We start from the raw sequence: 14,818 nt of genomic DNA, 5'->3' as shown, positions 1-14,818 counted from the left end.
TACAGCAGAGTTGGGGGACAGCAGCATGGGACAATCTAAGCTTTTACTGACATCAGATCTGGGGTCTGGCAGGCATCAGTGTACTTTAAAGATGCTGAAGCCTCAGTGAATCTCTCCACACTCTTCCTTTTAATTTCCTGGTACACTGGATTTCTCGCCAACAGAAAGTCATCTCAGGAGAAAAGCATTACAAAAAACCCCAGAAGTTTATAAGACATTTCTGTGTAGGAGCAAGAGTTATTCATCTGTTGGCAATGAGCATGAGTCTGATTAAGAACTTACGAGAATAAGTAGCCTTAAATCAGTACTGGGATAATGTTTCCTATAAGTGGCAAGCAACTGGTATTCTGTGCAGGTGAAATGGGCTTGTTAATACCAAAGGCATTCCAGAAAAAATTCCAGTAACTGCAAACAGAAGGGGAGCTGTTAGGCTTCCCCCTTCTCCCTCAATTATATGGCATTAAATTTAGAGTGTCAGCTGAAAGTCATGTTTTAGGGAAGATAAGTGATAAATAATGTGCTAGGCTCTGCTAAGTGGCTCAACTCTATCGCAGGTGTACGGAAAAACAAATAAGGGATATTGCATAAAATAATAAATTTTTGATTTAAGGTAGTCACGGAAGGAAGTGACGGATGGAACTTGTTTGTGCTTCAGAAGAAGCTTGATTCATACATGTGGCTTAAAGGCAGCCTGAGTTTTAAATAGAAAATTAGAATTGGTTTTCTTATTATCCTGGGAGATGTTCAACACTTGGCACGAGCAGATAAATCACAAAAATGTAGCTGAAAGTGTAAGGGAACTGTAGTCACAGTATGGAGCTTGTGGGATTTGGCCTGTTTGTATCAATGAAATCATTTTCCTGAAAAATAAATGAATAATGCTATTTGGATCTCTTTCACAAATATCACAAGTTGAAGGGTTCCTTTGAAAGTTGTTTCTGTCGCATTCTTAGCATCCTGAGTGAGTTGACTTTAAGATTCCTTGAACTGATTGTGAGCACATTTGGAAAGGAAGCGGTAGTCGTGGAAGCATTAATACTGATTAATCTCCAGGGGCAGGAATGCCAAAGTCTGAAAACAAAGCTTCCTCAGAACTCACACCAGCCACCAGTGGAGGTGGTGCTGGCCAGCCGTGTGGCTGGGGGGGCTCCAGGAGCAGAGTCTGTCTCCTCTTCAGCCCTGCGACCCAAACTCCTCCAAACCCACCTCCAGATCTGAGATCCCCATTAGCAGAAACTGTGCTGCTTCTCCTGTTGTGTTTCCTGCCAGGCTGAAGCCTCCTTGTTGTTGTGGCTGGCAGGTGTCTGCCAGGGAGCGGCATCGCTCTCATGTTGGGCCAACACCTGCCCTGTCATTAGGTAGATCCACGGGGAGATCCCCTCTGCCCCACATGCTGCCCCTGAGAGTCTTGGTGGCCATCCAGGACTGCTCCAAAAGCAGCTCTTCTCCCCCAGCAGCCCCTGCCACTTCATGGGGCATCAGGGAGAAAAAGAGATACAGAGAAGGACCCTCGCTGCAGGGTCTGGGAGAAGGGATGGGAGACAAAGAGCAGTATCCAGGGCAGGGCACGAGAGCTGCTGGGACAGGTGTGACAGGGGATTGCACAAGGAGCCCCATTAGTAGGAAACAGAGGGAATGGGACAGGAGTAATCACAGGGAAGCAGATGGACTGAAAACAGGCATTAGGAGCAGTGAAAAACAACAGTTCCCACGACAGTGAGCCTTGGGAAATGTCATACACCTGTTGTGAACGGGAAGGGCAAAGTGAACCCACCTGCCCAAACCCCTCTGTGATGAGTGTGATGGTGCCAGACTCTTCTCAGTGGTGCCCAGTGACAGCACAAGGAGCAGTGGCCAGAAACTAAAACACAAGTTCCACCTCAACATGAGGAGAAACTTCTTTCCACTGAGAGTTGCAGAGACCTGGAACAGCTGCCCAGGGAGGTCATGGAGTCTCCCTGTCTGGAGTCATTCCAAACCCACCTGGCCACGTTCCTGTGTCGCCTGCTCCCGGTGTCCCTGCCTTGGCAGGGGGGCTGGACTGGGTGATCTCCACAGATCACTTCCAACCCAAACTATCCCGTGATTCTGAGATTCAGGAGTGTCATGATGGAGGGCTCAATAAATTGACTTTGGGATTATTTAAATGTTTCTACAGATATGAGATCCATACAAAAGATTAAATAAAACTCCTAAATAAAATGCTTCCTTCTATTTCAGGTGCTTAGAGGGCAAATATTCAGGAAGGTTGTGGCCACATGAATGGGATAAATGTTGGTCATCATATGATGGCTCCTCTCATATTAAGGTAAATTTCCAATAACTCTGGAAATTCTAGACAGTTTCTAATCCAGCAGTATTTCTTCCCATAGAAGTGATAATTTCCTGGGAAGCTTTTCCTCTGCTCTTGAGACTCCCCATCTCAAGTAAGCCCACAGCCTACCACAACCTAAAAAATTCTTCATTGATGCTCCGTGCATTGGTTTAAAACTTGCCACAGGCTTCATCTGGCTACAAAGAGCAACGATGCTCTTTTATTATTATATTATTATTAAATAAGAAGGTGGATGTGCGCATGCAAGCCGTGTTGTCATGCCAGCAGCGGTGTCATTGTCCTTGCTCAGGTCTGCTGCTGTCACAGGGTGATGGAGAACAAAGGGGCTCCGTGCTGGAGGAGGAACCGACGCAAACCGCGTTTCTCTGCGGTTCGCTGGGGATGTGGAACAACTGCAGGAGCTTCCAGCCAAGCTGCTGTTCCCAGACCTCTGCACACGGGGGCAGAGCTGGATCTTCTATGAGAACAGAAATTCAATTTACAGCCGGCAAAGCCCCTGCTCTAAGCCCCATTCTCCTATTATTTCTCCTTGTAGTTCAGCTATCTGATTGCTGCCTGCATATCTCCAGTCTTTTAAGCATAGATGATATCGCGGGCAAGGGTGTCTGGAATAATTTGACTGTCTGGGAGCTGCATGCTAATAGCATAAGGCTGAGGATCCCAAACCCTCGCTGAATCTCAGCTCTGCCTCACTGCAATAGCTGTGACATAGCCAGCCCCGCAAAACACCTGCAATTAATTCACTTTTCAGATATAATTTTATTTTTCTCCACATCAAGAAAGACCGCAGTAACAAACCATTTATGCTGAACGAAGCCAGAGGGAGAAACTGCATTAACAGAAAGGTCTAGACTGGCCTGAGGTATATTTTGGCCAGCAACAAGTAGAACAATGCACAAAAATAGAAGGAATGATATAAAATAAAGCAGAACAAAATAAGTGTATGCAATGTGTTAATCAGGTTGTGGGGTAATTGAATGGCATTTCCTAAATCCAAAACATCAGATAATGACATAAAGTGCCGAGGTACTGCTTAAAGAATTGTACCATAAAATACCTTGGCATGCAGACAACGTTTCCTGCCTTGAATTTCCTGGAGGGAGAGTTAGATTAGTAATGGTGAGAGGATTTGTGCTGTTGTGGCAGGATTTTATTGAGAAGCAATAAAAAAAATTATTTCCAACAAGGTGCTCATAAAGGAGAACTCTCCTCCTCTCCATGCTAAGGAGCATCCAGGATGAGCTGCTGGGGTGGGAGGCTGGGGGTTCCACTGGGGTCCTGCTCTGCCCTTGGTCACTCCTGAGCAATCCTGCTCACTCTGCATCACAGAGGATTTATCATTTCTACTCACAGTTTCCCCCTAATTGCCTGCAGGATTTTCCCGTTTAGGAGACATGCCCCTGGAAGAGGCTCCCCGAGGATCACAGGGATCTCCAGCACAGTCGGGAGCTCTGCCTGTCTCCAAGGCATCGTGGTTCCTGAGGGCTGTCCTCATCCTCTCTGCTGCTGCCCAGGAAAAAAAAAAATAACTGCTGGATCTGGCATTCACTTATCCCGACTCCCACACTCAGCAGAGGGGGAGAAGAAGGAGCCTGAATGTGCTCCACACCCCCAGCACCGACTCCCAGAGCCTCAATTTATCCTGGTCCTCAGAAATCACAACTGACACTGAAAAGCCTTCCTGCACACAGACCTCCCTCTCACAGGAGGGACGTTCCAGCCCCGGGAAGGGACTTGGCACTAAATGGTTGCAGAGAGTCATGTCTTTTGGAAATAAATTGTCTCCTTTTAGAGAGCTGCTCTCTCCAGTCTCTGGGAAGTGACACATTGTCACTTAAGATCATTAACTATTTGACTGTGAGACTGCTGCCTCTACAGCACGCGGCACTGGCAGCGCCTCGCTGTTAATGAATTATAAATTAACACTATGACTCTGAGCCCTTCCTTTCATCAGCCGAGATTTCCAGAGGCCGGAGAATCTCAAAGGATCCTCTACAAGCGACAGTTGACGTAATTACCTTCAACCAGCAGCTAAGTGATGGGTGAGGTGCCCAGACAGGCTGTGGCAGTGATTGTGAGCATGACCTGGACATCAGCTCTGTTAGCACTGGCTGCCCACTGGTTTTCTGCAATGTCCCTCAGCAATGAACCAACGTGGGCAGACAGGGATCTACCTGCCCAGAGAAAACATCATGTGTCATTTCTTTGGAGAGCAAAGCAGATTGCAAAAGGCCTTCTCTGATCTAGAGGCTGGTTTTCAACGCTGCTTGCGAAGCAGAGGCAGCTTGGAATGTGACCTTCTTCACACATTCTCCTGTAGGTGTAAGAAATTGGGGATAACCCTGGAGACTTAAACAGGGATGAGCAGCTCATGGTGCCAGCAAGACCCCTTCTGTACAGCAGAACAGCGCCCAGAGCACCCCAATTACAACAATCTTGGGACTGTCTCTAATTATGGGAATGTCGAGGTTTGCCCTGGGTCTCTTTGTGCCGCCAGGCTACAAAGAGTAACGCTGGGTGAGGCTGCAGGTGTTTGACAGCAGCAGCTGGGGAGGGAGGCAGTTTCTCTCACCCAGGCAGAGAGTGTCTGTCTGAGATACCCTCAGAGCAGTACACGGACAGGAGCACCTGGATGCACCTCCAGCCCCTGGTTCTCTTTTGGAAAGCTGGATGAAGACAGATGCCCACAAAAGCTGCCCATTGCCTTTGTGGTTGGGGTTGATATTTTTGTAGATCATAGCACTGTTCTCCCTCTCCCTACAATTTGCCCATTAATTCCCACACCCCGGGATTGTTGCAGTGATATAATCATCCAACATATTAGGTAAAACCAGAATGAGACTAAAGCAAGACATAAATGCTGGGACTTTTTTTTTATTAAGCAGAGGTTTCAGGATTGACAAGTTTTTAAGGGTCAGGCCAAGGGTTTAGGAAGTCATCTGCCACGGGGAGCATTGCCAGGGAGGGATCCTCTTTCTCAGCTGAATCCTGCCGAGAACTTAACATGCACTAACGGACCTCAAGCTAAGACCTCCACGGCTTCTCCTGCAGAGAAAGAAATCAGTATGTCAGAGATAGAACATCTGGGCTTTTACTGTTGGTCTGTCCCTCTACACCACGGAGGGACCTCTAAACTCTATTCCACATATTTCCTTTTATTATTGACATACAAAGACAAGAAAAATTCTTCATTTAAAAGACCAAATAGTCTGTAGGAAACAGACTTTGTTTGCTGGGAGAAAGATCTTCTTCAAATCACTTAAGAGGGAAATGGAGAATGCTATGTTCTCTCTTTATATCTGAAAGAAAGGAGTTCCCAAAAAACTCCCCCAATAAAAAAAAATTAACCTCCCCAGTGAGAGAACAATTAAACAAAATACAAGAACTTTACTTCTCCAACCAATCTCCAAGACTGATTAGCCAGTTTAAGCTAAGTTAATTCACCACTTAGTAGGTGAAGAGATTTATTCCATACGTACAGGAATGCATTGCAGAACATGCATTTGTTGGGGTAAGTGACACCATCAGACCCACAGTGTGGGACATACTCCATGGTACAAAAATTCCTGAGTGTCTTCTGGTTCCTGCAGTAGACGGATGCAGCCTGTACTCAAAAAAAAAAAGAGCTCTCAACCAAAGCTGGGTGAGAAAGGTGACATTAGGAGGTCCCACACCCCCCCTTGATCTCCCCCCTTACTGTCCACAAGCAGATGCTGAGGAAAAGCCCAGGGACAGGGCAGGATGCAGTGGAGCATTGCCCCCAGCCAAGCAGAGCCTGTGTAACCACTGTAAATGATGCTGCAGGAACTTTGACAACAACTTGGACATGAACTGAATACTGCCCTACTTGTTGAACCTATCACCAGATGAAAACGGCAATTTCACCCAATAATATCTGCGGCAAATATTGCTCAGGCAGCTGGGTGTCTCAGGATTTCGAAAGGCTCGATCACAATGTGATTAGTAAAGATTTATACAGAAACTGCTTTAAGGATAGAAAGGAGGGAGAACAGAAAAATCTCTCCCTTACCTGCAGCGCATCAGTAGCTGGAACTAAAAAAAAAGAAGAAAAAAGGAAATACGTTACAAATGCAATTCATGGATTCTGTTAAAATCTGTGAATGCAAGCCCTGAATACATAACTTCCGACTCCCTGTGTGTTAGCAAATTATTCTTAGACAAAAGGAATTTCAGGCAAAATGTTGTGCCATGCTGTGTGCTGATTCTGTAGCATTTTTTTTTTAATGAGAGTTACAGACAAAATGGAAAAAGGTGTGCAAAACGAAAAAGAGAAAAACATTTTCCATGGTTCAAAAGATGGAGCAGGACATGTACTCAAAGCGAAGTGCATTATTGAGGTAAACAGGGACATAAAGCTGACAAGTACACAGAGGCAGCATCTTACATGCATTGCCACTATTATTCTTAAATACAAAAAGTATTTAGTGAGAGGTGAATTTATAAAGCTTCTACAGCAGTTCAGGCTCTCAAACTGCACCTCAGTTTGGGATGACTACAAGAAATGTTCATTTTCATTCAGTAAAATTATTTGTGTTTCTGCAACATTTCAGAGGTTAAATACTGGTTGTCTCCGGGTTACACCACGTACATGTCACTTCTTTCATTATGCATAAACTAGAGCTGAGAGTAGAGCTGTTCCCACAGTTGCTCTTACCCACTCAGTTCTGTTGCTAAAATATTACCCCATAAGTGATAGTCTCTGATGTCAAGTCTTTTCAACACTATCTTTCTAGGAGTAAATAAGTCCTTGCAGAACGAAGCTCTTTCCAGTCTGAGGATGTTTTTTTGTGGTTCTGAAGACAGCCAGTGCTTACTCCGAGGCAGAGCAGGAGGCAGCGGAGTCACTCACCTGAGATGCAGAAAAGGGCCAGAGAGAGCAGCAGCAACACCCCCGTGGTCTTCATGGTGGCTGGAGCGGCTGTGAGCAGCAGAGCTTGGCTTTTGCTCAGGAAACACAACCTGTACTCTGTCCTCAGGTGACAACCACACTTATATGTGCGCCCGCTCCACAGGGAGGGTGTGTTTGTGCATGTTCATATTTGCCTTATCCACCCTTATCCTGCAGCAACATTTCCAGCCTTTTGTCTCCGTGGCAATCTCAATAGAGGTAAGCTGTGCTGTAAGCCAAGAAGGATGTTTCTTCATCAACGGGAGTCACAAGAAGTTTAGATGTGTTAGATACACCCTCTGCGTCGTTATTTTAAGTGAAATATGTGACAGTTTCCTTCTGAAGGACCACGGAAAATTCCTGCAGGCAAAAGAGCGACTGCACAAACTGCTGTCAGGTTTTCTCTGTGTGCACCTATCAGTGCCTATTTTTGTGCAGTGCTTTTTCACGAGAAAAACTTTGAATGAAATGCTTCCATAGCAGAAAGGCCCTCCTTTTATTTTTGTGCTTCACCCAAGTAAAACATCACTAAGTTGTAGTGAAAGCAGGAAAGCAATGAACCAGGAAGGCAAGCAAGAGGGCATTCCAGACACTGAAAGGAGTCCTTGGAAATGACAAGGGATGGAGAATCTTTTATGGGATTATGCAAAGAAAATTTACAATTTTTATTTCCCCTAAAAGCCATTAGCTTTGCAGTAATAGACTTTTAGTATGATGATGACAGAATGATTTGAGACCCTAGTGTGGATCCTAGAAAAGTTGAACCCAATCTGGAAATCACTGCTTCATCCATCTACCCATCTCTACATCAATTCTTTGTTTTACCACCAAAGCATTGCTTTTTGGGACAACCTCCATCAAGGAGAATGGGCACCCCTCTCCCTTTGATTCCCAGAAGAAATGCATGTGGGAGATATTACATTTTAGAAGGGATAAGCCCAATTTATTTATGCTTCTCTTGTGTGGATCAAAAAAAACCCCATTTCAATACTCAAACAGAAGACAAAAGCCAAATAAATTTCATGCACAATACGCCAATGACAGGTCACACTCTCAAGAAACAGAAGGATGCTTTGTCCTTGGATTTTGAAACACTGCTGAAATACTCCTTGGGCTGGCAAAGAGCATTGTGTAATTGAAGACTGAGAGAACACAAGTAGGCAGGAGTAGGCACCACACCTAGGAAGGCATTTATCTAAAAACACTTCAAGGTGTTAAAGGATGACTCCAAGATGAGAAAAATCTGGTAATAAGTCAGTTGGAGGACTTAGACAAATAGACAGGGACAATGCACATGTTTGAGAAATACGGGGTTTGCCAGCTGAGTGCCCTTGAGAGAGCAACACTTCAGGTGAGGACAGAGCCGGGCATCAGCTCTGGGCACCGACACCAAGGTGTGACCAGGTCTCACTGACAAGGAAAATGCACCAGGAATACCTTAGGAGAGACCCTCCTGTGTCACCGGTTCTGCTCTCTACAATGTCAAACATTTGAAGGATTTGAGCACTAGTGCAGGGCCACTGTCATTTATGTGCAAAGACACACAGCTCTGGGGTTTGAGCATCTGTATTTAATTTTTCTGCCTTTTGAGAGGGAGGGAAGCAAGACGTTGTTCTTGTTCTATCCCAGAGCTTTGAGCACGTAACCTATTCTGCCTGGCATCATCATTCAACAAATCACAAGAAAATGTTTCATGAGACAACACATGAAAGAAGACAGGGAAATGTTGCTGATTTAGTTTATTGAGAAAGAAAATCAGGAGTGAGCTGAGTTCCCCAGAGGGTGAGATGAACTGAGGTGAGATCTTTAGCTGGGATTTGCCAGTGGGGATACTGTGGTGAATTCTCTCGGCACTGATACTCAGCATCTTCCAAAATGGCTTAAAGTGATAGTCCCATTGCTGTCCCTGAAAGCAAGGAGAGGAAAGAATGAATTAAACTCAGAGTTCTGCCTGCTATAATCTGTCTTTTTGATGGCTCCTAGGGATGGTGTCAGATGGGATCCTGCCCCAGAGCCAAGGAACTTGCAGACTCATAATCCCATTTGCTCTTTGATTATTAAGAGATGAGTGAAACAATTTAACCCATTCTTAAGATTGAAAATATCTGTGGTGAAACTATAGCGGACTTTCAAAAGTCATTTCCTTTGCAACACGCAAGAAAAATTCCATTAAGGTTAAATGATCTTTGAACCATTCACACTAACAAAGCAGCCATAGATCTTTTTATGATCTAATTAAAAAAATAAATGAATGGCACAGTGGCTGGTGTTCCCTCCTAAAATGCAAATCCCTAATCAACAGTGTCCAGCAAACAAAAAAGCAGCAACTGTGCAAACTTGTGCCCACAGGAGGCAAATGATAACACAAAAGTCACCCAAATTTGTACATACACGACTGCGTTGCAGAAGTTACACTTATTGCTGTATGTTTTGTTGTCAGAGCCACAGAGAGGCATGTAGTCAAGTGTGCAGACAGGTTTGGGGTAGTCACTGCAGTCAACCTGCAAAGAGTAAACAAAAATAAAAGAGTCTGATGTGAAGGAGTCAGTAGCACAAGGGCTTGAACCCTGAGCTAGAGATGCAGTGCTAATGATACCAATCTTACTGAAAGTAATTAACTTCCTTGCACATCTGATATAAACTGAGGTGCCAGTTTCTCCTATGCCAGGAGAATTTAATAATATAAAAATAGATCATAATTTCCTGTTTGAAGAGATGTATATCATAACCCAGTCCCAGCATTTCCAAGCAGCAGCAGTTCACTCGGTGAAGGTGCCGTGCTCTGTGTTCCTAAGCTGGCCAGGAAATTAAATGGGAAAACACTGGTGTCTGGAGAAATGTAGTGTTGATCCTCTATAAGGGTCCAGTATCCCTCCTGGAGTCTTAAAACTGGAAGATCAGCATGTAGCTAGATACTGCAAGAGTTAGATTCTGTTTCCTGGAGCAATGGGTGCTGTGCTTGCGGAGGAGCATTGTAGGGCAAAAATGTGTCTGGGTGCTGGAAGAGGCTGAGCAATTTCAAGGCTTACTGACTACACAGAAATCACACCTAGCTGAGGTCCTCCACCTGAAAACAGCTGGAGGCTGGAAGAGTAGAAATCACTCTTCTCTACATTCTCTACTCTCACCCTCTCCCACACAATGCTCACAGCCCCTGCCAACAGCAGGCTCTGCACCAAGTTGTCACGGGCTTGATGGACCATTGGCCTTACCCCAAAAGCCATTCTCTGCTCTCATTCATACTTCTGCCCTGGTGGATTATTTCTGCTACTCTTTTACTGAGCCTTTCCTGAGCAGGCACCTGCTCCTTTCCTGGCATTCTCATGAGTAACATTTATTACCTGTAGAGAAAGCAAAATCCGCCCTGTGCTGCAGCACAGCAGCTGCTTCACTTCTGCAGGACACTGCTGGTCTGGGGGCTGCTGCAGACACTGGCAGTGCTTCCCCTGACAGCAGCAGGACCAAAACCCAGCCCCTGATCACCCAATTCACTTACTGTAACAATTTCCTTCTTACATTCACCATCACTCTTCTTGCCAACACTGCTTCCAGCCTCTCTGGGAAGGGAAGAGACCTGCATTAGGGAGCTCAACAAGCAACCTGTTCTGCTGGAACCCCATCACCCAGGAATGCTGAGCATCCCTCAGCATGTATGGGATACAGGAGACATTCAGCTTAGGTTGTATCCACATGGCTCCAGGCACCAGCTCAGGTGGTGTCACTGCCTGCCAGAGCACTGGTTTATAGCAAGATGTGAGGGACAGGGGTCAGGATGGATGAGGAGACAGGCTGTGTGACAATGTCAATGTCCCTTAGGTTAGCTGTTGTCCTCTGCATGGCAGCATCTGCCACACAGACCCTTTTAACTCAGCTGAAAGAAGCATCCTGCCCTGTGTGAGATCCCCACCCAGCCCTCTACTTCTCTGTCTAGATCAAAGGCACGGCTTTCCTTCTAATTACAGAGGAAAACAAGGTTTAGTCAGGAGGAAAAGTGGAGGGTCAAAGTCCAAGCACCTCACAGACAAGGTCTCAGTAGAAGTCCTGCTACTCAAAAGAGCAGTTCCAGGAGCACTGACCCCTGGTCCCTGTGCTCAGTACTCACATGTTCCGGGCACAGAGCCGGCACTCGTTGTCGTAGGTGACCCAGTCAGTCCCACAGACAGGGCTGAGGTCTTTGTTGCAGAGCAGCACCACTTTGCCCTCCTCACTGGTTGTGTTGGGGTACCTGCTGCAGTCCACCTGGTGAGGGAACAAACAAAGCACTGGTGAAGGCCTTGCTTACAGCACACGAGTAGGTCTGGTGAGTGTGTCTGCCTGGTCATGCAGGACACCACCACAGCAGGAAAAAAGCTTTTCTGTGAGTAATCATGATGACAGCTCACTTGGAGATGACCTGTGTGAGATTCTGACAGCTCATCTGTACTCTTGTTTAGGGTTTGAATTATTTCAATAAGCACCTTTGGCCACTCAGAAGCAGGACACACCCCTTGTCTTGCCCTTGGTTTAACTTACAGGAGCAGCTTCCTTGCATTCTCCATCGTGGTCTTTGCTGACATTGGTTCCATATTCTCTGCAGAGGCAAAGACAAATGTTAGGAAGTTCAGCAAAGATACCTTGCTACATCGAATGGTGCTAGAATCAATACAAGGGAAAACTGGTTCTTTCTCAGTCAGGCCTTTTTATGTATATATTTGAGAAGGTAGTGCCGCCCTCTCTAACCAGCTGAGTGGCTGGAGGGATGTAAAACCCTGGTAAGCTTTAGAACCATTTTGGGCAGCTCTGAGCAGAGCATCTCCATCCTTTTGCTGTGATGAGATGTGCTCTCAGAGCCATCACTTGGCTGATCCTTGAGCAGAAAGGAGGCTGATCCTTGAAAGAAAAGCTCAATAAATTACACAAGCAAAAGAAAGACATGGTGTCTAAAGCGCTGCCTGAGCGCTGTGCTGTGATACCCAAGCTCATTTTGAAGGAATTGACACAGGTGACATGTGACAGATCACTGATTGGTGAGCAGTGGTGCTGCCAGGAGCTCTGAGCTGTGCTGCCTGAGGTCCCCATGCAGTCCCCATGCAGCACTCACACGTTGTAGGCACAGAGCAGGCACTCGTTGCCGTAGGTGACTCCATCAGAACCGCAGATGGGGTTGACGGCCTCGCTGCAGACCAGCACCTCTTTGCCCTCCTCATTTGTGGTGTTGGGATATGTACTGCAGTCCACCTGCCACAGGAATCACAGCAATAGGGTGAGAAGACCTGTTACGTTCACAACTCTCATTTTGCGTGGGACACTGGCCAGGTACAACCACTTCTCACTGCCACAGCACAGGCTTCTGCTGTGGGTCCATCTGGTAACTGGTGAATCCTTCCTCCAGAGATGTCCACACACAGCAGAAGAGGAGGAGGAAGAGAGAGCCTTAACCACACAGCCCCTCAGATGGGGTAATTCAGTGGGGCTCTCTCTTGCTCTCTTGGCATCATTTTATAAAGACTCTCCATTGGTCCCTAGTTCTTCTATTCTTGTGGCCCCTCCAGTGCACTTCTGTTTTTACTTTTTCATTTTTAATACACTGATCACGTTTTTTTCAGAGGACCAAGACTAACCACCTGGTGTGTGGAAGCTGGAGCAGCTCATGGTATTTTAGTCTTTCAGTAGGTTGCCCTTAGGTAGGCTCTGATAGCACAGCCTATTGCTATAGTTTAGAACCACTTATGTATTTCCAGCTTAAAGCTTAGACCAATTAAAGTTGCTGAAAAATTAATTAATCCAAAAACTTTGTACCACTACTGCTAAAACATTATTAACATACAGCATAGATGTAGAGCCAAGAGCAGTATAATTTAGTGTTTCACACTGTAGAATCTGATTACAGTTACATGAGTGGCACACTTAGGTGAAAAACAGCTGAGCATCTACAGGCTGGAGGTTTTTCCCATTCCTTTGGTTATGTCTTTACCAGGCCACATACTTGAGAAAAGTGACAGAAAGAAATCTTCCACTCACCTCAATCCCAAAGGCACTATCTGGAAAAGAAAAGAGAGGCAGAAAGTATGAGCCAAAGCCAATATAACAAGACCTCAATTAAAGCTGGAAATATGGATGTAAAATTCCTGTGTGCAGGACCAAGATGAATGATTTCCAGTGATTGTTTTTTGAACTAAATAAACTGTGTAAGGGTTTTTTTTCTGTGTGTTGATAAGTATATCAGCATTGCTTATTGCTGGCTGTGATGAAACACCTTTTTGAATAGCTCTGTTATTTTTATTTTCTGAGATAGGTAGGCTTATTACTCGAAAACAAAAGAGCTTTTTCTTCCTTATCTTCTTACATATCCGTTTTGACCCTAAAGCACTGCTGTTACAAATCTGAAAATACACCTGAATCAACACAGACAAATGCAAACAGTCGCCTACAGGATAAGCAAATACATACAGCACCTGTTGTCAGAAATATGCATTTTAAAGAAGCCAAATGTGAAAAAAATGTCTTTGGCTTTGTAATTTCATCAGTTGCGAATATGTGGTGAGAACATCAGACTCTGGCTTGTTTTCATCTCTTGCTGTTCCATTAGCAGAAAGAGCATTGCAGGAAATTTGCCAGGGTCTTGCAAAGAATTTGCTTGTGCACTTACAATATTTTCCTTACTAGTTACTGGAGGTCTGACCCCCTTCTTATGGCCTTATTTCAAGTGTTCATCCATTTGCTGTAATGGTACAAGTCTAAGCAGTGTAATGGTGTTAGAACATCAGCCTACAAAGTGTAACAGCACGAGCTGCCAGCACAGAACTCCACTTGCTGTCACTTATATTTATGACAAACTATCAATTTTCTCTCTTTGAAGCCTCTGTCTTATCCTTTTAAAGACAGCCAGGACTCAGACACGGAGCCTCTGTGGGCACCTGGAGAGTCACTCACCTGGGATGCAGCAAAGTGCGGAGGAGAGGAGCACCAAAAGCCCTGCTGTGGTCATGGTGGAGGTGTCTGGAGTCTGCAGGCTGCCTGCTCCCACACTGCTCACGAGATGGTCCCTGCAGGGCTGGCTGCAAATATATACAAATGCAATGTCTAAACTGTTCAACTGTAACATAAAACAACCTGCAGAATCTGTCACCAGCACAATGAGGCCGATAATATTTATGGAGGTCTTGACTTTTCAGGTAATGGTCTGCGTCTGCTAGGCAATTGATTTTGGCTGGACACCTGGCTAATAGATCAAGACAAGTATCACAAGTTCTGAGTGGTCAAAAGCAAACAAACAGCATTTTGGACAAAAGAAACCTCTTTGGGATTCTGGTGGAAATGTAAGGAGCACAAAATACTGAGGGGTGTAAACAGCTGATTCCTCATTTGTCTCTTGCAGAGCAACATTCCCCATAATGGAGCAGCTTAGGCAGGATGCAGAACCATCCTGTCTGCAGACCAGGCTGAGTCTCTGCTTTCCTTTCTGGTTTTGGGTGGGTTTTCTCCCCAGATTCCCAGATAATCACCTCCGGGTACAAACACAGGTCAGGTGTGGCTTTGCCACCAGCAGCACCAGTTAAGCTTTGTCAGGCAGGTCTGGCAGGACTGTGTCTAAC

At 45.4% G+C, this 14,818-nt stretch overlaps 1 protein-coding gene across 1 annotated transcript; it reads right to left on the bottom strand.

The window, feature by feature from the left end:
* Positions 1 to 9,104: 9,104 nt before the first annotated feature.
* LOC309578615 (ovomucoid-like) lies at positions 9,105 to 14,211 on the bottom strand (the record flags this gene model as incomplete). The annotated part of the gene is made up of 8 exons (XM_082291369.1): positions 9,105 to 9,150; positions 9,636 to 9,745; positions 10,741 to 10,801; positions 11,347 to 11,483; positions 11,757 to 11,814; positions 12,325 to 12,461; positions 13,245 to 13,264; positions 14,157 to 14,211. The coding sequence occupies 8 exons, from the start codon at positions 14,209 to 14,211 to the stop codon at positions 9,105 to 9,107; spliced, it is 624 nt and encodes a 207-aa protein (XP_082147495.1).
* Between the last annotated feature and the right edge of the window lie 607 nt (positions 14,212 to 14,818).

The sequence above is a fragment of the Coloeus monedula genome, assembly GCF_965178545.1.
Source record: "Coloeus monedula genome assembly, chromosome: 15".
NCBI lineage: Eukaryota > Metazoa > Chordata > Aves > Passeriformes > Corvidae > Coloeus > Coloeus monedula.
This window is presented reverse-complemented; position numbering and strand designations above follow the sequence as displayed.